General features: G+C 44.0%; 1 protein-coding gene across 1 annotated transcript in view; it reads left to right on the top strand.

Annotated features, from left to right (window-relative positions):
- Nucleotides 1–23,834, top strand: part of LOC126355596 (dual oxidase) — a 582,817-nt gene that overhangs the window by 471,917 nt on the left and 87,066 nt on the right. The window contains exons 9-11 of the mRNA XM_050005959.1: nucleotides 803–1,051; nucleotides 10,715–10,916; nucleotides 22,838–23,149. Of these exons, the coding sequence (XP_049861916.1) occupies nucleotides 803–1,051; nucleotides 10,715–10,916; nucleotides 22,838–23,149 (763 nt within the window). The remainder of the gene's footprint in view (nucleotides 1–802; nucleotides 1,052–10,714; nucleotides 10,917–22,837; nucleotides 23,150–23,834) is intronic.

Here is a 23,834-nt window from a genome sequence, read left to right as displayed (position 1 = left end):
AACTGCAACCTAGGTTACACAACCCATACAGCTTTAAACAATAAATGATGCCTAGATTAAGAAACTTCCTGGCAGATTAAAACTGTATGCCGGACCGGTACTCGAACTCGGGACCTTTCAATTTCGCTGGCAAGTGCTCTACCATCTGAGCTACCCAGACTGACGTTTCCTGTAGTGTATCTTTTTTGCTCAACACCATCAAATAATGGCGCTTTTATAGGTCCGTGTATTCTGATTTAAAGTGCACCTCACAGGCATCATATACATGAAATCATTCGTTTCGCCGTCTGTTCTGCTGTGGTTGCCACGCTGCTCTAGTCGCCCAGTGCTCAGCTCCCCCCCCCCCCCCCCCCCCCCCCACACACACTACAACTGCAACCTAAGGTTACACAACCCATACAGCTTTAAACAGAAAATAATGCCTAGATTAAGAAACTTCCTGGCAGATTAAAACTGTGTGCCGGACCGAGACTCTAATTCGGGACCTTTGCCTTTCGCGGGCAAGTGCTCTACCATCTGAGCTACCCAAGCACGACTCACGCCCCGTCCTCACAGCTTTACTTCCGCCAGTACCTGTGTGGACGGGACGTGAGTCGTGCTTGGTATCTCAGGTGGTAGAGCACTTGCCAGCGAAATTCAAAGGTCCCGAGTTCGAGTCTCGGTCCGGCACACAGTTTTAACCTGCCAGGAAGTTTCATATCAGCACACACTCCGCTCCAGGGTGAAAATCTCATTCTGGTGCCTAGATTAATTCTGCGACTGAAATGCAAGCGGACGCTGTGAGACGGGTTGTTGTCCGCAGGTCGTACTTCAGGCTGCCCCGCATCAAGGAGTGGTCGCACATCAACCGGAAGCTGTTCGCGGCGCGGCCGGACCTGCTGCGCAGGCTCGCCTCGGTGTACAACAACCGGCTGGACAACGTCGACCTCTACATCGGCGGCATGCTCGAGTCGGACGACGGGCCGGGCGAGCTGTTCCGCGCCATCATCAGGGAGCAGTTCACCCGCATCCGCGACGCCGACCGCTTCTGGTTCGAAAACGCCGAGAACGGGTTCGTACCTGCTACAAATCGCCTATTTCATACTCCACTTCCTCACGCCCATAGTGACTACTACTCTTCAGATGTCTCACTGGGGCCCCCTAGCGTTAACCTGGTGTTTGTGCCTCTGGCACTGGTCTGGATGGGCCGGGTTTACTGAATATGATCTCTACCACGACCTTGTACTTCACTCACTTAAGACCATAATGTTGGCATTCACCGGATTATGTCCTCGGCAGTGACGTAATCAAGGACAAGTGAACAGTGGTTTGAGTCCGGCTATTGCTAAATCCGTTTGTCGTAAGGTATCTTGTAGTCGAATTAAGTCGGGCGATGCTGAGGGAATTAGATTAGGAAATGAGACACTTAAAGTAGTAAAGGAGTTTTGCTATTTGGGGAGCAAAATAACTGACTATGGTCGAAGTAGAGAAGATATATATAATGTATACTGGCAATGGCAAGGAAAGCGTTTCTGAAGAAGAAAAATTTGTTAACATCGATTATAGATTTAAGTGTCAGGAAGTCGTTTCTCAAAGTATTTGTATGGAGTGTAGCCATGTATGAAAGTGGAACGTGGACGATAAATAGTTTAGACAAGAAGAGAATGGAAGCTTTCGAAATGTGGTGCTACAGAAGAATGCTGAAGATTATATGGGTAGATCACATAACTAATGAGGAGGTACTGAATAGAATTGGGGAGAAGAGGAGCTTGTGGCACAACTTGACTAGAAGAAGGAATCGGTTGGTAGGACATGTTCTGAGACATCGAGGCATCGCCAGTTTAGTATTGGAGGGCAGCGTGGAGGGTAAATATCGTAGAGGGAGACCAAGAGATGAATACACTAAGCAGATTCAGAAGGATGTAGGCTGCAGTAGGTACTGGGAGATGAAGCAGCTTGCACAGGATAGAGTAGCATGGAAAGCTGCATCAAACCAGTCTCAAGACTGAAGACCACAACAACAACAACAACAACAACAAGGTATCTTGGACCGTCGTCGCCATCCAAATTTCTTTCAAGAAATTAATTGTTATAAAGAATCTGAAGCACGTCAAACGAAGTTCTCATTTGTATAATTGAATCAGGAACTGGAAAAGGGGGTTAAGTCACCGTATTTCTGAAATCGAGTTAGTAGTTGTATGGCACTCTGTAACGCAATATGCATCATTCTGTGGAAAAAGGAGGCAGATCCCGTGCTTATATACCGATCACCCAAAACATTATGACCACTGCCCACCGCGACGTTTGATGCCATATGGTGACGTTGTGGGCATGTGACGTGGTAACCAAAGTATGTAAGAAGAGCAGACACGGACGTGGATCACCCTAGCAAACATATGGGCTGCAAATGGGGAAATCCATTGAGATAAGCGACGTTGACAAAGGGCCGAATATTGTTACGCAAAGCCTGTCAATGAGTGTATCGAAGCTGGTAGAATGTTCAAGTGCTACTGTCGTGAACTCTACGGAAAGAGCTACAATGATAGTGAAACTCGGCGCTAAATGGCTGGACCTTCATGACTCTTCACGGAACGAAGGGTTCAGAGGCTTGTCTGCTCTGTAAAGTACGACGGATGATGATCTGTAGCATCTCTGCGGAAAGAACACAATGCTGGTGAGCGCGCAAGTGTTTCGGAGCACACCATTTGTCGTACAGTGCTGATCATGGCGTTCCGCAGCAGACTACCTGTGTGTGTTCACATGCTGACTCAACGGCATCGTCTGTTACGATTGCAGTGGACACGGGACCATCGCGATTCTACCGTTGATCAATGGAAACATATCGGCTCTTCAGGTTTTGCCACACTAGGTCGGTGATCGTCTCCACAAACGCCGTCATCGAAGTGAACAGCGGCTTGAAACGTGCAGCGCGCCACGAACGCAGGCTGGTGGGAGCAGTATTCCGCTATGGGAGACGTTCTCCTGCTCTTGCACCGAACCTGTGGTAGTAAACAAAGACATGCTTACAGCTGATAACCACCTGCATCCTTTCATGCTTGATGTCTTCCCTGACAGCGATGTTATCTTTCAGCAATGTAATTATCCCTGCCTCGGAACCAGAACCGTGCTACAGCGGTTTGAGGAGCCTTATAGTAAACTCACGCTGATGTTTCGGTGACCACGTTTGCCGCATGTAAACCCTTTAGAAGCCATATAGGCACATTCAGGCGCCATCGCGGATTACGCAATACAACCGCCCGTTATTTACGCGAATGACATGACCTGTGCATAGACATCTAATGCAACGTACATCCAGAAATCTACAAAGCTGTCGGATCTCTGACACGCGGAATCAGAGATCCATTCCCTTCCAAAAATAGACAAAAGATGGACAAACAAGCTATTAATGTTTTGGCTCATCGTTGTACGTAAGGCATTCGTCCCGCGTAAAGTCGATATCGTTTGAAAACGGGTTATTAGCCTTTCGCAGATTACGAAATATCTATAACTTCAAAAGAGGAAATTCTCATGAAGGTCAAGCGAAAAGGGGTTGTAACGAAGTCTTTTCATTTATGAAGATCTGTACTGACAGTGAAATACGTAGTAAGGTACAGAGTTACGTTTGTTTTTTGATCCTTGCCCCCTACAGGATCGGAATCATTCAATGGTAAGATTCCTTTCTCACTTGTAGATATTGGGAGATTCAAACTAATCTCTCATTACTTGCCTGTAAGGGGTCACTCCTACTTCCATCTGACAGACAATTTGGATTAATAAACAAGGTAATCAGGAAATCCGACAGAGTTCACACTTTAAAACAATGTGTAGAAATTATTCTTTCAGCACATACTCTAAGAAATATACTGTTACTTCGGTGAACGCAAGTGACATTTCTGATTTCAAAGTCTGCCGGACTTCCTACTATAAACAGACATGCCTGTCTTTAGAAAGTGTTTCTGAAAATGTACCTAAGGACAGAAAAATCAGATTCAGCATGATATCATTTTTATCGTTTGAGCACCACATAGGAAACCCAGGAGCTTGCCAGCAGTCCGAAATGTCCAACTGTCTATGCGACCATCATAACCATAAGGATGTGTACCGATTAATGCAAAGAATCTTGAAGACATTAGGAAAGTAATGAAGTATGTTGCACAAGTTGTTTTTTTGGAATGGCCAATAACCTCGGAGGACACTGAGTAAAATATTGCAATCTGTATTATTACTACGATATTTAAATACACTGCACCACATAAAGTAATGTTTAAAAAGTCTACCATACAAATTGAAGTAAATGCGTCACTTTTCAGTTGAAACCATTTATTTTTCTAATAAGCTATATAAAATATGATGTCTGAATGATACCTGAAGTTTAATAAACAATTATCGTGTCTTATTTACTGGAAAAGGCGTAAGTCCACCAAATAAATTGTGAGAGATACTACATTGTTTGCTTGAAAACACTTATTATTTTTATGCAGTAATTCCATAGTCCCCTATCCTTTAAAAAGCATTCCAGGTTTAAACTGTTAACAAATATTAATAGAAACGGTTTTATCTCATTATCGTGAAAGTAGCTCCTATTGACTTAACTCATTTTTTTTACAACTGCAGATTTAATTTAACTCTACCCTGCAGTCTTCCACTGACTATCTTTAAGACAATATTAAATTAGTTAATTTATTAGATTAAGTGTCTCATCAGTGTCTTCGGTACTAATTATAAGTACCGTTTACAGTAATATTAATCCATTACTAATTTAGCTTACGTCTTTCAACATCACATTGAGGAATATAATACATATTACTCTCTCATAATAACAGGTCGTTTGATACTGTCTTATGTAATTTTTAATGCACGTAATTTTATTTACTTTTTTATCCCTTCAATGTAATACTTAAATCAGGAACCCCATCGTATATAGGCACTTGTAATTTGTACCAACAACATCGATGACAGGTTTGTATTAATCTATTTCATGCCATTTTGAGATGGCCAGTGTCCGAAACAGTCCAGGAAATGAATAAATTATTTTGTGGTCAAGACAGACATACAAGTAATTTGCGGCGGATATTGTTTTAACCTCCAATCGGTCGTGAAATAAAAACCCCAGAGAAAACTCTGTGATGCTTTGCACAGAAATGTTGCACATTGTCTCTAGTATATCCGCCCACGGCTTCATAAGCACTTTTCAGTTCTGAGTGCACATTGAGCACAGTGAGCACTTAATATGACCAGAAAATAATGTCTCCCGCCAGGTGTGAAGTGGATGCTGAAAGGTTTCGCCTGATTTCGTGCAGCTCGCATAACCTACCTGTTATGCGTTTCCTTCTTCATGACAATTCTCGACCGCACACTGCAAGCGCGACGAAGAAGATCCTGCGCCGTTTTCGATGGGAGGTGTATGATCACCCACCATACAGCCTCGTCATGGCGCCTTGTGATTTTCCAAATAGTACTTGTAAATTGAGCTTTTGTGTTTCAGTTTTCAAATGTTCGAACTTTCCTACTACGTAAAAATTTCTGGCATTCCATACACCAGCTCGTAAAATGTTATCCCTTCGTTGATTATTCCATCCTTTTCTCATTGTCATTTCTCCCTAGGCAGTCCCCTCCCAGAGGTCATAATGAGGATCTAATCAGGAATCTTTTGCCAATGGAGAAATCATCATGGCACTTTTTCAATTGCAGATCATTTGTCCTGAGGATACACATTATTTGTCTTTAAAGTAGTAATTTCCATTGCCTTATGCATCCTCATGCCGTTGATCATTGCTGATTCTTCCGAGTTTTGGTGGCTGTTTCCCACCCCAAGGGCAAGAGAGTGCCCTGAACATCTGTCCGCTCGTCTTTGAAAAGGCCTCTGGAGGAATTAGAGTGATTTCTTATGCCGGACGTCTTCGCCCCTCATTGCTGATGATTTTTATTCATAATTTAAGCAATAGGTTCGAAGAGTCTGAGAGTGGATCTATGAGCCCTCCGCGTAACACCAAAGAATGTATTGTAATCACGTAGAGGTGTGCCTTTAGCGAGAAGATCCACTTGCAGTTTGTTACACGCTCACGTTTGGTGCCGAAAGGGTGGCCTATCTAGCAGGCGTTCGCTCCTTCGAAGGCTTATAGCGCCATTCGATGACATTCTGAAACTGCGCTCATCCTCAGTTAGTTCCTGAAAACGCCACCTACGATTACATGAAGTTTGTCAATTCATTATGTACTGGTGAGGAAGACGCACCTTTTGCTGCTCCTGTGCTTCCTAAAAGACGCCAGATGGATCTGTTGTGTTTAACTGACCTGCCATTCCCACACCTATGACTTAACAAACCACTGTATGGCAGCCGACAATGGAGCTACAAATCACCAAAAGTAGGAGCCGAATGAAAGATATATCATTCACAACTGAAGTGGATTTGCAATGGAACCCTTTGGTCTGTGAGTAATCCTTACCAGAAATTGGGGCAAACTGCGCATAATTGTCTGAGACAACCACGAAAGATGAGAGTGCCAATGGCAAGAGCTCTAACAGGATATAAAGTTGACTAATGAGGTTTAAAATACGTAAAATTTAGTACTGAGGCGCTGTAGCCGTTGAATATAAGTGACGTATCGTGATAGACCCACTCTGAGACTATTTTTCGACCGTTCACTCTCAAACAGTACGTGATAAAAGTGGACACACAAATCTTGCGGCGCGAGCTCTGCTTGCTGTTATTTCACCACGATGCCGTATCTCCTTATGTGGGAGGAAACCAACACAATATTTTAGTCGTTTGGAAGAGAAATTTGGTGGTAAGTTTCGTAAAAAGATCTCGCCGCAACGAAAACGGTCCTTTTTTTTTTTTAATGGCTGTCCCCCGACCCGCTTGTCATATTCATTTTAACCTCTCTCCCGAATTGCGATAACGCAAAACGAATTGCCATTCTTTGAACCTTTTCGATGTACTCTGTCAATCTTATCTCGTAAAGATCCCATAGTGCGCCGCCATTTTCTAGAAGAGGATGCACAAGCGTAATGTATGCAGTCTCTTTAGTATATCTGCTCCACCTTCTGCCAACAAAGCGCTGTCTTTGGTTCGCCTTCCCCACAAAACGCAAAATTTACTATGTGATGGTTCCACTTTACCTTGTTCAAAATTGTATTCCCTGTGTATTTAGTTGAATACCTGACAGTATTCAAGAAGATAAATGTTGCTGAACTCGTCCACGCACTGCTCGCAGACCGTCATTTGCCGTCTACATCTGCACTCCGCAAGCCACTTTCGGTGTGTGGTGGAGGGTACTTTGTGCACCCTTTCCTATTCCAACCGCGGGAAGAGCGTTGCCAGTAAGCCTCCGTGTGGGCTCGAATCTCTCTTTATCTTCTAATCAAGCTGCGGGCCTATGGGGTATCATCTCAGTTGTGCGACTGTATTCGTGATTTCCTGTCAGGAAGGTTGCAGTTCGTAGTAATAGACGACAAATCATCGGTAAAACTGAAGTGATATCAGGTGTTCCCCAGGGAAGCGTCCTGGGACCTCTGCTGTTCCTGATGTATATAAATGACCTGGGTAACAATCTGAGCAGTTCTCTTAGGTTGTTCGCAGATAATGCTGTAATTTACCTAGTAAGGTCAACTGAAGACCAGTATCAGTTGCAAAGCGATTTAGAAAAGATTGCTGTATGGTGTGTCAGGTGGCAGTTGAAGCTAAATAACGAAAAGTGTGAGGTGATCCACATGAGTTCCTAAAGAAATCCGTTGGAATTCGATAACTCGATAAATAGTATAATTCTCAAGGCTGTCAATTCAACTAAGTACCTGGGTGTAAAAATTACGAACAACTTCAGTTGGAAAGACCACATAGATAATATTGTGTGGAAGGCGAGTCAAAGGTTGCGTTTCATTGGCAGGACACTTAGAAGATGTAACAAGTCCACTAAAGAGACAGCTTACACTACACTCGTTCGTCCTCTGTTAGAATATTGCTGAGCGGTGTGGGATCATTACCAGGTGGGATTGACGGAGGACATCGAAAGGGTGCAAAAAAGGGCAGCTTGTTTTGTATTATCACGTAATAGGGGAGAGAGTGTGGCAGATATGGTACACGAGTTGGGATGGAAGTCATTAAATCAAAGACGTTTTTCGTCGCGGCGAGATCTATTTACGAAATTTCAGTTACCAACTTTCTCTTCCGAATGCGAAAATATTTTTTTGAGCCCAACCTACATAGGTAGGAATGATCATCAAAATAAAATAAGAGAAATCAGAGCTCGAACAGAAAGGTTGAGGTGTTCGTTTTTCCCGCGTGCTGTTCGGAAATGGAATGGTAGAGAGATAGTATGATTGTGGTTCGATGAAGCCTCTGCCAAGCACTTAAATGTGAATTGCAGAGTAATCATGTAAATGTAGATGTAGATATTCGTGGTATTTTCGAGAGATCCACGTAGAAGGAAGCAGTATGTTTGTTAACTCTTCTTTTAACGTGTGCTCTTTGAACTTAAACAATGGCCTGTATCGTGATGCAGAACCATTTCCTTGTAGCATCCGTCACAGCAATTGCTCGCTCATCTCTGTGACTCTTTCGTGCTTACTAAATGAACCTGTAACGAAACGCACTACCCTATGTTGTGGCCTAGCCTCTGTAGCGTTTCCGGGCAAGACTTCCTGTCCTCTGTACAGCCGCACCAGGCATCCTCTACAACCTCTCGAAATTTGACACTGTCTTTTGTTACGTTCAGTATGCTTTCTACTACCTCTTCATTTTGTTCTTTATTTATACCCTTCATTTTTAACATTTGTTTGTAGAACTTCTTTTCAGATTACAGTTCATAGTGAGTCATGATTCCTTGACATCTCAGGATCAATTGATCTCTTCCTTTATTTAAGTTTATTCACAAATTTCTTTTTCTCCGGTTCAGTTCAGCATGTATTCTGTAGTTATTGAATCTACCCATCTAATCTTTAATATTTTACTAGAGCACCACAATTCGAAATCTTGTTCTCTTCTTGTCTCAAGAGTTTTTCGTCCACATTTCATGTTCGTAAAACACCTCTGAGAATATTTCCTAACACTTAATCTTATATTCGATGTTAACATTTTTCCTTTTATTGCTATTGTCAGTCTGCATTTTGTATCCTCTTTACTTTAGCCATTGTCAGTTATTTTTATGCATAAATAGCAAAACACATTGACTACTATTATTGCTTCACTTCCTGATCTAATCTTACCAGCACTCCATTACCCGTGTTTTGCTGCTGTTGTTGATGTTGTTTATTTTCAGTCCTCCTTGCAAGGGACTGTGCGTTCCCTTCAATTGGTCTTTGAAGTCCTTTGTATGGACATCGGCTAACCTCAACATTTTTATTTCTTCTCCTTCAACTTTAAATCCTACTCCATATTTTTCCTTGGATTCCTTTACTGCTTGCTCAATGCACAGATTGTACAACAGCGAGAGCAGCCTGCAACCCTCACTCCCTTCTCAACTACCGTTTCCTTTCACTCCCTTCACTTCTTATAATTGCTATCTGGTTTCTGTACAAGTTGCAAATAACCCATCGCTCCCTGCATTTTACCCCTGCTATCTTCAGAACTTCGAAGAATGTTTTCCAATCACAATTGTCAAAAGCTTTCTCTAGGTCTACAAATACCTTTCCTCAGACTATCTTCAAATATATGTCTTAGGGTCAGTAGGGCATCGCATGTCCATACATTTCTCTGGAACCCTAACTGATCTTCTCCGAGGTCTGCTGCTACTAATTTCTCCACTCTTCCGTAAATGGTGCGTGTCAGTACCTTGCAACCATCACTTATTAAAGTGACGGTTCGGTAATATTCACATCTGTCACATCTGCTTTCTTTACAGTCAGAATAATTACATTCTTTTTGAAGTCTGAGGCTATTTCGCCTGTCTGTTATATCTAACATACAAGGTGGAGTAGTGTTGTCATTGCTGGCTCTTTCTTTCCATATGTAACAGACTAGGAAAAGGACATGGGCGGAAAAGACAAAGCAAGTGAGAAAGCAATAATACTGATTTTGTCGCTAACCGCCGCTTACACACTCTGAACATAAGCACCAGCGCCATATTTGCACCTGGTGGCCAAAATTGAAAATAATAACTTTTTTTCCATTATTAATCTGTTCTGCCCTAACGCATTACCACATCTGTCAAGTTTCGCTGCCATTCAATAATTACAGCTCACATTGGACCTCCGTGAGAGTAGCTGAGCTTTAATTATAAGTACCCAGTATATACTCCCGAAGACATTCGTTTTCAGGAGATCTGTGCCATTTCCGATACCGCGTGTGAAACATCGACCGTCTTGCACGAGCCTTTTTCCTGGCAATGTCATCTCCTGTTTTGGTGACAATAGTTGCCATACATGTGTGATTTTATACCTATGGAATTTTTTCTGTGGAGGTTTAAGTTACAGATTAACATCAGCAAGCCCACGAGTACCCGAGCATTAAAAGGCGAAATTAAACGAAATACCTCTGCATTTATATAAAACTGCTATTAAAAATTTCACGACAAGAGTGCCGCTAAAGCTGTGATGGTCATTTACCGTATGTGTTTCTCACTACATAATTCCCGAATGTCTGCATTAAAAATCAGTAAATATTACCATGCTTTGCTACAGAAAACCATGTTTCGTTTAAAACGCACATCTTGCGCTCTTACTGTGACAATCATTTGTACTGGGCACGAATGAGTCGGTGTGGCGTGGTTGTAATGCTGTCGTGCTGGTGGCGGTGCAGCATTTTCAGCGAGGAGGAGATCGCGGAGATCCGCCGCGTGCGGCTGTACGACGTGATCGTGAACAGCACCGACGTGGGGCCCGACCACATCCAGCGGAACGTGTTCTTCTGGACGGCCAGCGACCCCTGCCCGCAGCCAGTGCAGCTCAACGCCAGCCTCCTCGAGCCCTGCAAGTACCTCAAGGGACACGACTACTTCGAGGTGCGCCACAGGCTAAATTATCAGTCATGACCAAAAAGTTTCCGTCCGAGGCCGTCGCTGCAGCTTACATGCAGCTCGGTGTCACACCGATGCCGGTGTACAAGCACTTACCTGTAGACAAGGGGTTAGTGTGGCCTTCCAAGGAAGCTTTTTCGTCAACCCTTATACTAAACGGCTAACCCAGCTCACGACACCCAGTACTGTTTGCAGGCTGCCCATCACCCTGCTGACATAGGCAGCAAAAAATTAATTTTCAATAATTTGTATGATTATTGACCGACTTCAAAAATTTAAAATGCAGTCATAATCTACTTTTTAATCGTTATAACTTATGTTTAAGTTTTTAACAGCAAGGTAAGTATTCAACCAGTATTTGACAATGACCTTTACGAAACATTTTCCAACTGAAAGGTCGCACAAAATAAGGAAAGAAAAAATGTTTATCCCTTACTACATTTTTGTTGTTCATGCAATAAAACTGCCACATCAGGCAGGGCGTTTTAATTTACGCTCTAAGACAAGAAAACGACACACTACGGAGGAATTATCCGAATGGCACGAAAACCTGTAGGTGTGATGCTCATGTACAGACAAATAAATGATTACAATTTCAGAAAAATTGGATGACTTATTCAAGAGAAAGAGCATCACAAATTGAGCAAGTCAATAATGCGTTTATCCATCTCCGGTCCTTATGCAAGGCATTCTGGCCCTTATGCAAGCATTTATTCGGCTTGACATCGACTGATAGAATCGTTGTACGTCCTCCTGAGAGATATCGTGCCCTATTCTGTCCAACTGGCGCTTTACATCTTCAAAATGCCGGAATGGTTGGAAGTACTGCCCATAATGCTTCAAACGTTCTCGACGATGGAGACATCTGGCGATCTTTCTGGTCAAGATAGGGTTTGGCAAGCTCGAAGACAAGCAATAGAAATTCTCGCAGTTGCGGTCAGGCATTATCTTGCTGAAATGGAATACCTGGATGACTTGCCGCGAAGGGAAACAAAACGCAGAATGTGGTCGACGTATTGCTGTGCTGTAAGGTTCCGCGGATGACATCGAAAGAGGTCCAGCTGTGAAAAGAAATGGCAACACTCACCAGCCCTGCTGGTTGTCGGGCCGTACGGCTGGCAACAGTCTGGTTAGTATCCCACCGCGGGCCGGGGCGTCCGGACACGTCTTCGTCTTGGAATCTCATTGACTGGAGTGGAACTGTTTTCGGTGATAAGTCCCGATGACCAGCGAGGACGTGTCAGGAGACGCTCTCAGGAGGACATCCAACAACTCTGCCAACTGACGCCAAGTCGAATAACTACTTACGTAAGGGCCAAAGGTGGATCAACGCATTTCTCACTTGCTCAGTTTGTGAAGCTCTTTCTCTTGAATAAATCATCCAATTTTTCTGTACATGTACATCACATCTAACGATTTCCCATTCGGATAACTCCTTCGTGGTGTGCTCTTTTTTTTTTTTTTGTCTTAGAGTGTACTACTTCTCGACTACTTACACGATTCGCAACACGTTTTGTGGACAGTATCCGCATACATCACTGAATGTGCCTGCAGAACTAAATCATTGTCGACTTATAGTTCAGAAAATATGACGCTATAAACTGTGAGCGGCGAGAAAAACTAGCTTTTGCTTAACATAGAGCGCAAATTACCCAAACTATACTCACCCAGCGCGTGATAACGAGACCACTAAGCCACTTGCAACACACTTTAAACATAGTTTCAAACCTTATCTCAAAATTTTCTCCCTTACTTGCTTAACGTCATAGATTTCTTATATCAACTCATTTGTAACCAGAAGTTAGAAGCTGTTTTATACATGGTATTTCGATTCTGTTCACTGATATCAACGGCATCCATTCACTACTTAATAAGCATGTTGACAGTAAAGCTGTAGCTCACTTCCATGTTTCCTTTTTCGTCAATCAGTTTGGACTCGTTTATTTTCAAAAAGCATAAGTTTGTAACATACCATCAGATTATTCCGTTTACAATCTGCGGACATACAGACTGTCCCACCTAAAGTCTTAAAGAACTATGTTAATTTTGGCATGATGGATTACGTCTTGGAAAAAAAACCAAGGTCAACGAAAACGAATGTTAAATAGTGCTAAAGGAATACAGTCGAAATAAATCAGGCGTATCTGTGGGAATTAGGAAATGACACATAAAAGCAATAGACGAGTGTTGCTATTTCAGCAGAAAGCAGATAATGGACAGACTGGCAAAAGCAAGAGAAGTGTTTCTGAAGATAGTAAATGTACTAACATCTAATATAAATTTAATATTTAGGTAGGCTTTTTCCCAAGTTATTCGTCTGAAGCGTTGCCTTGAACAGAAGCGAAAAGTGTATGACAGACAGTTCAAACAAGAAGTGAAGTGACTCCTTTGAAATGTAGTGCTACGGAGAGATGCTGAAGATTGGATGGGCACATAGAGAAACTAATGCGGAGATACTGAATCGAACTGAGCAAAAATAATTATGCGAAAAAAGAAGGTATCAGTTGACAGGACATGTGAGGCATCGAGAAATCGTCAGTTTGATAATGGAGGTGCGTGTGAGATGACTTGTAAAGGAACTCAGAAGCTTGGATACGGTAAGTGGGTTGCAATTGATGTAGGTTGAAGAAATTAAGCAGAGATAAAGAGGCTTGCGCCGTATAGGCCACAAAAACAACCAGCAAGAAAATATTTCAGACAAAGATTGTTTGCTTCCAAGAGCTCTACGCTACCAAAAATCATTTTAATAACATACTCTAAAAATATAGTGGCTGGAACCATTTTTCCTTGTATTTTTTAGAATACGTCATTCAAGTGAGGTTCAGCAGCCAGGTAATCTTTGTCTGAACCATTTTCCAATAACGTCGTAATTAAGCGACTCTCGCAGACACCAGAATTACGTGGGGCATCATTTACGTCTGGAGTCTGCCAGGATTCGGTTCGCCTCACTGTTTATGGGAGTGTGAAAGTAATGACTAAATATTTAGACGTACGTATTCAGGATTGTCGTACCACCTACCCATTACGAAGTACTAGTCTCTCTTTACTTTCGTTAGCTCTTCTGAATGTCAGACCGTAGACATGCGTATACGCATCAGCTAAGACGAGTCTTGGGGAAATAGCTGATGGGATCCGCTGAATCGATAGAAACTGAATGACATCGACTGGTATCGACTTATTTCTGGTCGCTGCAACCGTAAGTTATCTAGCTGTGTAACAACACTGTGTTCAGTGTGTCTGCATTTAGCAAAGCTAAATTTATACGCTGAATTAACGGTAGTTGAAATGGATCTATAACCTGAGATTGAAAAGAACTTATCTGAATACATCTTAGACTACTTAACTTGTCTGCTACCTAATGCTGTCAGTCACCAAAGAGCAGTCAATATCGATCGATGTCAGTAATTTCCTGTAGTTTCAAATATGCTCATCACTCACATAGCCGAGAATTTTCTTGAACCATTGTGTAGCAGGTACGTCCTGCAAAACGAACTGCTCGACGACAGAGGGAAGTCCACTACAAACATCACACTCCTTTTCAAACGACTGTTCAGGCTGTCTAAATTATCGGCGTACGTATCATAGTTTACTAAGCTAGATCAAAAGGCTTACACTCACCGAGATGGAAAGTGTTACACCATATGTATCAAACCTTGTGATGATATTCTTCACACAAAGGTCATTAAATGATTAGATTTTGATTCCATTGAGAACTCACTTCCGTGACCCACATCAGTTTGAGGTGTGACCCACGGGTCAGGAGTACATTCTTGTGTTCCTAATGTCATGGAAGCAAATACCCTCCGAAAGTCACCTTAAGAAGCTCGTTGCCATTCGCAAATTTGGAAAAAAATGGTCCTGAGAAGTAACAGCTACCTGATGACTGAGCTGAGTTAAAACAACAGCCTAGGTGGCAATAATAATTAATGACCGTTTTAGACCTTTTAGAAGTCATGTTCATCAAATGAACGTTACAGAAATTTCGATGAGTATTTAACCCACGGCTTTGCAGACATCAGTCAGCTGTTTATGCCCGTGTTGCTGCGTGAGCGTCCGAATAGCCACCAGCAACAACCAGATGAGTAAATGCTACATCGCCACTTTCCTCTGATGCCATATTCATTAAACTTTCTGTAACTCTGCCATTCGTGTTCTCATAGTGCTCATTTTCTGAAGATGATTTCTGCGTGAAGTCGAAACCGGTCATCAATAAAAGATTAGCTAGATCTAGACATTCCGTCTCAGTTAACAAAGTTTGTTTGCTGGAGCTTGGTAAGGAATTTTAGTATCTGAACTGGCATTATTCCAGGGCTGCAGCTTACACCAGTAGAAGGCGCCACCGTAGCCGTGGACATGTTACGTGGGTCTGTACAATGATGCGAGAGTACCTGTAAATTCCGCAGCCCCGCACTTGGCCGACAGTTCTCCCTATTTTCCCAGCAGTACTATTATTTTCAATACTCCTCATACAATGATTCCAGGAGTTCGAAAGGTAAGCATCTCAAGAATCGCTGCTCCCTGTAACGTCACATCTCGTCATCTATGGGAATATTGCCGTCAGTGGTAACACCACAAAGAGGAGTAAGACTTATCGCTGAACACTACAGAATGCCACTCAGTCTCCCAGTTGACTCTGCCCCTATCTGTACCATGCACTCTCTGTTTGTGATAGTGTGTACGTGTTAAACGATGCATGGTTACTCGATATCTGCGCCCACTTTCCAGACATCTGTTTCAGACAGTTTGTGGCGACTCTCTGCCTCTAACTTCTGCCGGAATTTCAGCTACTGTCATTCGTCTATTCATCAAAACCAAATCCGGCAGCATTCTGTTTACTAAACATGGCGGAAACTAAGCAATCGTCATATGCCTGTCAGCTGTAAGCGGGCCGCTGGTACGATCTAAAGAACTGGAACCCACGTAGCTCACACCCCAAAGGAATGCTTCCAAATACCTTACGGCAAGTTGAAAAAGAGATGTGTAGTTTAGAGAGGGAGATATTCGTGTGTTTGATAAATCCCTTCCCTTGAAAATTTCTCTCCTTCATACCTCTTCTGCGTTACCATAGATGACGTGTCACTGATCTCATTTACACTAAGACTGCAGTACGCGCGAGCTGCCTGTTTGGTTCCACCGCCCTGAGTTGAATGCTTAAGTTATAATTAATGTTCACCAACCAGCCGTCATCTATAGTTGATGTACTCTGCGCAGAAAACAGCACGGTAGGTCGTGAATCCTTTATCTTGAGGCTGTAATAAACTCTTAGCGAGGAGCAAATATTTTAGAAGTAATTAAATTCCCAAATAGTTTGTTTATGAGAGATGCCATTAGCTTTTTATGAGCAGAGCTCGGAAAACTGCACAATTACATTCCACTCTAGACTCACAAATAATTTCCATTCTTCAACGAAATAATGAACTGCGTTTTCCGTTATTACAATGACGCTGTTTTCAACCATATGTCCATTTAACAAGAGTTTGCTAGTAAAGTCTGCGGCAGACAACACGTCTGTCCTCCGACACTGCCAAACCAGCTCTCACATTTACAAACTAGACACAGCAAATTAAGTCTTAACTGATACTGCGTCGACCAACATGTCTGTACTTCAAGACTGTCAGTCCATCTCGGTTCTTACAGCCGAACCACTTCGCCCGCCAACCAAGTAAGGCGCGATCAGAATATCACCGAAGTGCTTCTTCTGCCTTTTCGTTTAGCAGTTGTTCATCATTCTGCTGGGTATTGACACTTCTGAAATAATGGAATGATAGCACGCTGCTGAGACATCTTTTATGTGAAATGCAAGTAAATACGCTGATTAGTTTGCCTAATATTAATAACAGACGTTTGTCATTTTCACGCATAACTTCCGAACGGAGCAGCCAATCTCGGAGAAGAGCCACAATTTAGGCGGTCTTTCTCACGGTACCCGTACCGGACAAGCCATGTGTCATCGGTACCTCACACCACATTACGTCATCTTGCCACTACTGCCTTCTCAACTACTCTAAGAAGAGCTTCTTGTACCTGAATGTGATGGCCGCAAAGCCAGAAATATTACAATCTGCTCATGAACATGCAGACAACGATGCATGTGGTTCTTAATTTCTACAATTTCTTTCGTTTCTTTTTCTTCCTCTAGGACTCATGTATTACTTAATTTAAATAATTTATTTCGTTCTTTTTTTCTTCTAGGAGTCTTAGTGTCCCTTCTTTTCTCCGGTTGTTCAGCCATGTTACGACCTTGCGTGTCCCTCGTACCAATGATTCGAAGTAGTCCGCATGATGGCTACAACGTGCAGGTGCCGGCCGTTGTGGCCGAGCGGTTCTAGGCGCTTCAGTCCGGAAGCGCGCTGCTGCTATGGTCGCAGGTTCGAATCCTGATTCGGGCATAGATGTATGTGATGTCCTTAGGTTAGTTAGGTTTAAGTAGTTCTATGGCTAGGGGACTGATGAAAAAAATGGTTCAAATGGCTCTGAGTACTATGGGACTTAACTGCTGAGGTCATCAGTCCCCTAGAACTTAAAACTACTTAAACCTATCTAACCTAAGGACGACACACACATCCATGCCCAAGCCAGGATTAGAACGATTAGAACCTACGACCGTAGCAGCCGCCCAGTTCCAGACTGTAGCGCCTATAACCGCTCGGCCACCCCGGTCGGCAGGGGACTGATGACCTCAGATGTCAAGTCCCATAGTGCTCACAGCCATTTTAACCATTTGAACCTGCAGGCGCACCCTGTTTGGGCATGATGTGTTGTGATTTCCACCTGAAAAGTTGCAGTAACGTTAGAGACACTCAACAGGCATCATAACCTCATACCATTCATGATGTGTAGGAATTTCAAATAACATACCTCACAGGCACGGAAATACTAGACCCGCAAGAATAGCCGATAGCGCTAACGCGCCTGCTTCCTGGACTCGGGTAGGCGCGACGGCCCCAGATCGAAACCGCCCGGCGGCTTAACGACGACGGCCGGTGTGCCGACCAGCCTGGATGTGGTTTTTAGGCGGTTTTCCACATCCTCCTAGGTGAATACCGGGCTGTTCCCCACGTCGCGCCTCAGTGACACGACTCGCAGACATTAGATACACATTCACACTATTTCACGATTTACACTAGACACAGACAGCTGGAGTACACTAATTCCGTCCCAGAAGGTATGGGGTGGCGGCAGGAAGGGCATCCGGCTACCCCTTAAAATTAACCATGCCAAATCCGTACTTAACCCGGCCGACCCTGCGCACAATGCGGGATGGAGGCAGTAGCAAAAGAAAGAACAGGCATGGCAATACTGGAGTACTACTTTGGGTGTTCATGGTTTAAAACTTCTCATTTCCCTAAATGAGCTTACCAGCAATACTTTTAAATTAACAAAAAATGTTCAAATGTGTGTGAATTCCTAAGGGATCAAACTGCTGATGTCATGGCTGCTAAGAACAACACACACACCCATGCCCGAGGGAGGACTCGAACCTCCGACGGGAGGGACCACGCAATTAGTGACGTAGTGCCTCTAACCGCGCGGTCACTCCACGCTGCGGACTTATACTTAAAGGAATCCCACACTCAGAAGCAAGTAGAAGTCCGTAATATACTTGAGATCTGCAGTATAAACAGGCAGTAAGTGACATGGCTCCCACCCTCAGCACCTCCTGTTATTAGCTCCCGTTAGTGCCCCTCTATATCTTGGCCAAGGTTTCATTCTTAATATATTTCATTAATTACATATACTGCCAGACAAAAATATCACGTACCCGGAAGGAGATAAGAAAACGACATGAAACTTCACTAATTAAGAGAGCATGTGATATTATTTCAGTGATTACAAAAGCAAGCAAAATTTACAAAAACCTTGACAGTATGACCCTACTTAAAAGTATGACGTAGCGCCCTTCTGGACTGGATTTATTCAGTGATTCAGTTTGTAAGGGTGCCATAAAGCTGTTATATACTCTCTTAAGGCAATATGAGCCTTATCTGTTGTAACTGGTCCTTGATGCGTTGATACTGTCAGTGGGATGGAGTTTATGACCGAGCTTGTCCCATGCGTTTCCTATCGGTGACAAATCTGTAGATCTTGCTGGCAAAAGGAAAGGAAGGGAAGACCAGCTTTAACGTCCCGTCGACATCGAGGTCATTAGAGATGGAGAACGAGCTCGGATTTTCTCAAGTATTGAGAAGGCAATCGGCTGTGCCCTTTCAAAGGAACCATCCCGGCATTTGTCTGGAACTATTTAAGAAAATCACGGAAAACCTAAATCTGGGTGGCCGGACGAGGCTCTGAATCGTCGTCCTCCCGAATGCGAGTTCATAGTGCTGAACACTGCGCTACGTCGCTCGATGATCTTGCTGGCCACGAGAGTACCTCAGCATAATACAGACAGAATGAGATTTTCACTTTGTAGCGAAGTGTGCGCTGATATGAAACTTTCTGGCAGATTAAAACTGTGTACTGGACCGAGACTCGAACTCGGGACGCCGGCCGCGGTGGTCTCGCGGTTCTAGGCGCGCAGTCCGGAACCGTGCGACTGCTACGGTCGCAGGTTCGAATCCTGCCTCGGGCATGGATGTGTGTGATGTCCTTAGGTTACTTAGGTTTAAGTAGTTCTAAGTTCTAGGGGACTAATGACCACAGCAGTTGAGTCCCATAGTGCTCAGAGCCATTTTTGAACTCGGGACCTTTGCCTTTTGGAGGCAAGTGTTCTACCAAGCACGACTCACGCCCCGTCCTCACAGCTTTACTTCTGCCAGTTTTACTACCTCCCAAACTTTACAGAAGCTCTCCTGCGAAACCTTGCAGAACTAGCATCCCTGAAAGAAAGGATATTGCGGAGACATCGCTTAGCCACAGCCTTGGGGGATGTTTCCAGAATGAGTTTTTCACTCTGTAGAGGAGTGTGCGCTCATAGGAAACTTCCTGCAGATTAAAACTGTGTGCCGGACCGAGACTCGAACTCGGGCAAGCCTTTCGCGGGCAAGTGCTCTACCAAGCAGGGCTCACGCTTTACTTCTGCCAGTACCTCGGCTCCTACCTCCCAAACTTTACAGAAACTCTCCTGCGAGGAGTGCTGCAAGAGAGCTTCTTTAAAGTTTGGGAGGTAGGAGACGAGGTACTGGCAGAAGTAAAGCTGTGAGGAGGGGGCCTGAGTCGTGCTTGGTAGAGCACTTGCCCGTGAAAGGCAAAGGTCCCGAGTTCGAGTCTCGGTGCGGCACACAGTTTTAATCTGCAGGAAGTTTCATAATACAGACAGTCCATAGAGGTACGTGCCACACATGCTTCCGCGTCGTCAGAGTTCCATCACTCAGTACCAGCCATGACCTGACGTCATACCCGATGGCTCTCCACACCATGATGCAAGGACTAACGTGGCTGTGCGTTTCCAAAACAGTGGAAGAATGGGACCTCTCCCTAGTTTGCCGCCTTACTCCCCGACTGTGATCGCCTGGGGTAGCGCAGAATCGCAGTTCATCGCTGAACACAATGCGACACCATCCGTCAGCAGGCCTCGTTTCTTAGTCACGGCACTAGCCACAACGCAGCCGTTTGTGTTGTGATGTGAACGGCAGCCTATGCAAAAGAACGTAATTCCCTGGTCCAGGCGCTGATAGCCCCAGATTAGTGATGCAGGATGACACGTGTGTTTCTGCGAGTCCACTTCTTCTCCTATTCCACGCGCAGATGTGAAGGCTCTACGTTATGCTTGATGCACAATACGGCGATCTTCCCTTTGGTTGGTCAGGCTTGGTCGACCGGAGGCTCACGTTCCTATCCAGTATAACATCAGGTCGCCGTCACATCCGAGTGCCCCACAAACCCGCATGTTGTACGAGTCTACCAGCAGGCCAAACAATGACCTAAGTGCAACAAAGCCCCTTTTGTACTCTGTCAGGAGACGATAGCGTGGTCTCACACAAGTGTACGGCAACTCCATGTCCTTCTCAGAGTCCACTCGTCATCTGACACAGTTCGCGCCCCTTACCTGCCCCATCCTGTCTGGTAACAACAAACAGGAACAACACTAACGTACCCTGGTGGCAGTTCTAACTGTCTCTGAAAAATGCAACTCTAAAGCACTTACATATCCGCCAGTGGAGTGTATTTGTACGAAGTTAATTTGACATCTGACCATGTCTTCTGGATGCTTCATTTTTTTTCAGGATGCGTATACCACACGTACATTATTTGATGAAAAAATACATTGAAACCTTTAATTACAAAAACAGTTATATTGTCTAGGCAAGCGGAAGTCGTCAACGACCTCAAACGAAAAAGAAAATACGTGAGAAATGGAACATCAGAGTCTGCTGAATCTGTACTTTGACTCTCGTGCAATGCTCGTTACTCATTAACTAACAGCCTCTCCTTCTTTATGATGTTGCTTCTTGATAAAACACCGATTATGCTTTTCAATAACAGCTCATTCGTGGTGATGTGATGCAAAGATTTTACTAGCAATAACAAGCAAGCTCAGGCTTCAATTAAGGTGTTTCTATTGTATTTATTTCTTCGCTGCACACTGGTTTCATGTTAACTTCTGCCAAGCGATTCTTATCGAAGATAAGCAAACAGTATTCTTTTAATGTGAATAAAGTGTACATTTTAAACTTTTAAGAGAAGGATGATTTTGAGTATGTTGGCGAGATAATTTTCCCGGTGGTTTACATTAACACAAATTAATATTTATATCATCTGAGGAAAGTGAATATCATGACGGTTTATTTTATCCAAAGGGCCTGCGCCAGTTGGTGGAGATTTCGCAGAAAGTAAGATCAAGATGTAAGGGGCAGTCAAATGAAAACCGAACTCCCGTCACAGTGGAACTACAGAGCGGTTCCATTCAAATGTTGTCCCCACACAAATTAAGACATTTGTCCTCTGGGAAACGACACGATCAATCCCTGCTTCGTAGGACGCGGTAGGCCGCTGACTAATCCACAACCGCACTCTTGCACCTCCTCGTCCGGCTGAAACCGACGTCCACTCATGTCTCTCTTCAGTTCAAAGTATGTGAAAATGACACGGTGAAGCATCCGAGCCTGTACAGAGGATGTTCCGGCGTTTCGACTTTATGGCGCGTCATTGTGCGAAATGTCTTCAAAGTGCTATACATTGATTGTGGTTCGACGATCGAAGAACTAGGCGAACAGATGGACCTATCCGTCTAACAAGAATATCTTCATCATCCTACTGGAACATGAATGATTAGCTCTGTATTTCTTTGGAGGAGAAGTTTCCACGGTTGACTTTGCCGTTTGCCCTCGGACTGTAGGAATACTGTTTGCACGTTAACGCCCTCCCCACACCGCCAATCGGGCGTAAGATGCACTTCATCGATTTGATTGGGAAACGGTGCAACGCTTCGTGCAGCTCAAGCCTTTCATCATGTGATTTTCACATCTGTGGCCACCTTAAGAAAGACGTGTTTGGATGTCGGTTTCAGTCGATCGAGGAAGTGCAAGAATGGGTGCAGTTGTGGATCCCTCAGCGGCCGACCGCGTTCTATGAAACAGAAATTTATAGTATTATCTCGCAGTGGGCAAATTGTCTTAACGGGTATGGTGATTAATTTTGAATGGAACCGTTCCATGGATCCATTGTGTCGGGTGTTCGGTTTTATTTGACTACCCCTCATATGTGGTCGAGTAATTTGTATTTGGAGTGCTGACGTTATGCGACGAATTCAAATGTAAGAGGGGACGTAGAGATAGTTTGGATCTCAAGTCAGTGTTATTAGAATGGCGTCAAGGTATGAGGAACAGGGAGATGCAGGGATAGATGTAGTGGTCTACCAAATAGCCGGTTGATTTTCGTATGGAGAGAACAATAGTGTATTAACAGTGACTTTAAAATTCTGTTGGAGGTTGTAGCCAGAGCTTAACTTTCAACCTGTTCCGCAGGGCAGTGAGGTCCCGTACATCTACGCGTGCCTGTTCCTGGGCTTCGTGCCCATCTTGTGCGCTGGCTGCGGCTATGGGGTGATCAAGCTCCAGAACAGGAGGAGGCGGCGTCTGCGCATGCGCCAGGAGGAGCTGAAGCAGCGCTGCGTGGACAAGATGGCGGTCCGCGAGTGGCTGCACGCCAACCACCGCCGCCTGGTGAAGGTGCGCTTCGGCCCAGAGGCAGCCATGCACACAGTCGACAGGAAGGGCGAAAAGCTGCGCACCGTGTGCTTCAAGGGCTACGATGCCCTCACGGTCGAGGAATCGCAGGTAAGATACATCTCTGTGGACGAGCACTTAATGCACGATGTAAATGTCTTTTCTGGGCTTCAGAAATTTGATATTTGTGTGCTTTTGTAGCTCTAATATCGTTTCAAACTCCCAATTCCCCGTCAACCTCTATACAACAAGTCATTCCCTTGTCCTCTTTCCTTCAGTTTACAAGAGCCATTTCACAAAATGTACATCGTGTCTGTTGGCATCACTGACTGACTGACTGACTAAAGTGAGTCTTGGAGGTCTTCTTAGTTTAGCTGTTTCTAACTTACACGGGGAGCTTTCTGAAAGTTGGGCACTTCAGACAATAAAAGACCAGCTAAGGGATATGTCTATATGGACGATACTTTCGTAGCATGGATCAGTGTCCCCTATGCCAATGGCGAGTGAAATGTCTTCTGGCTACATATGAATAGCATAAAGGCAAATATTCAACTTTGTAAAGAGAGAGCACTGGGAAGCTTCATTGCAGGGTGTACAGGTAGTCAAATATGTGGCACATCTCTTGGCCATAAGATGTACAGAAAACCAAAAATACAGACAGAGACCTCTGAAAAGAATCTTGCCATCATCCAAAACAATTGATTAATTAAAACATTTGTGTGTAGGGGAAATAAGGTAAGTGAGCAAGAAGAGGTGAATCACCTACAGTCATCATTTACCAAAAACTGTGGAGAAA

This window comes from Schistocerca gregaria, chromosome 3 (genome assembly GCF_023897955.1).
Source record: "Schistocerca gregaria isolate iqSchGreg1 chromosome 3, iqSchGreg1.2, whole genome shotgun sequence".
In the NCBI taxonomy this organism is placed as follows: domain Eukaryota; kingdom Metazoa; phylum Arthropoda; class Insecta; order Orthoptera; family Acrididae; genus Schistocerca; species Schistocerca gregaria.
The sequence above is the reverse complement of the archived record's forward strand: the minus strand, read 5'-3'. Positions and strand labels throughout refer to the sequence as shown.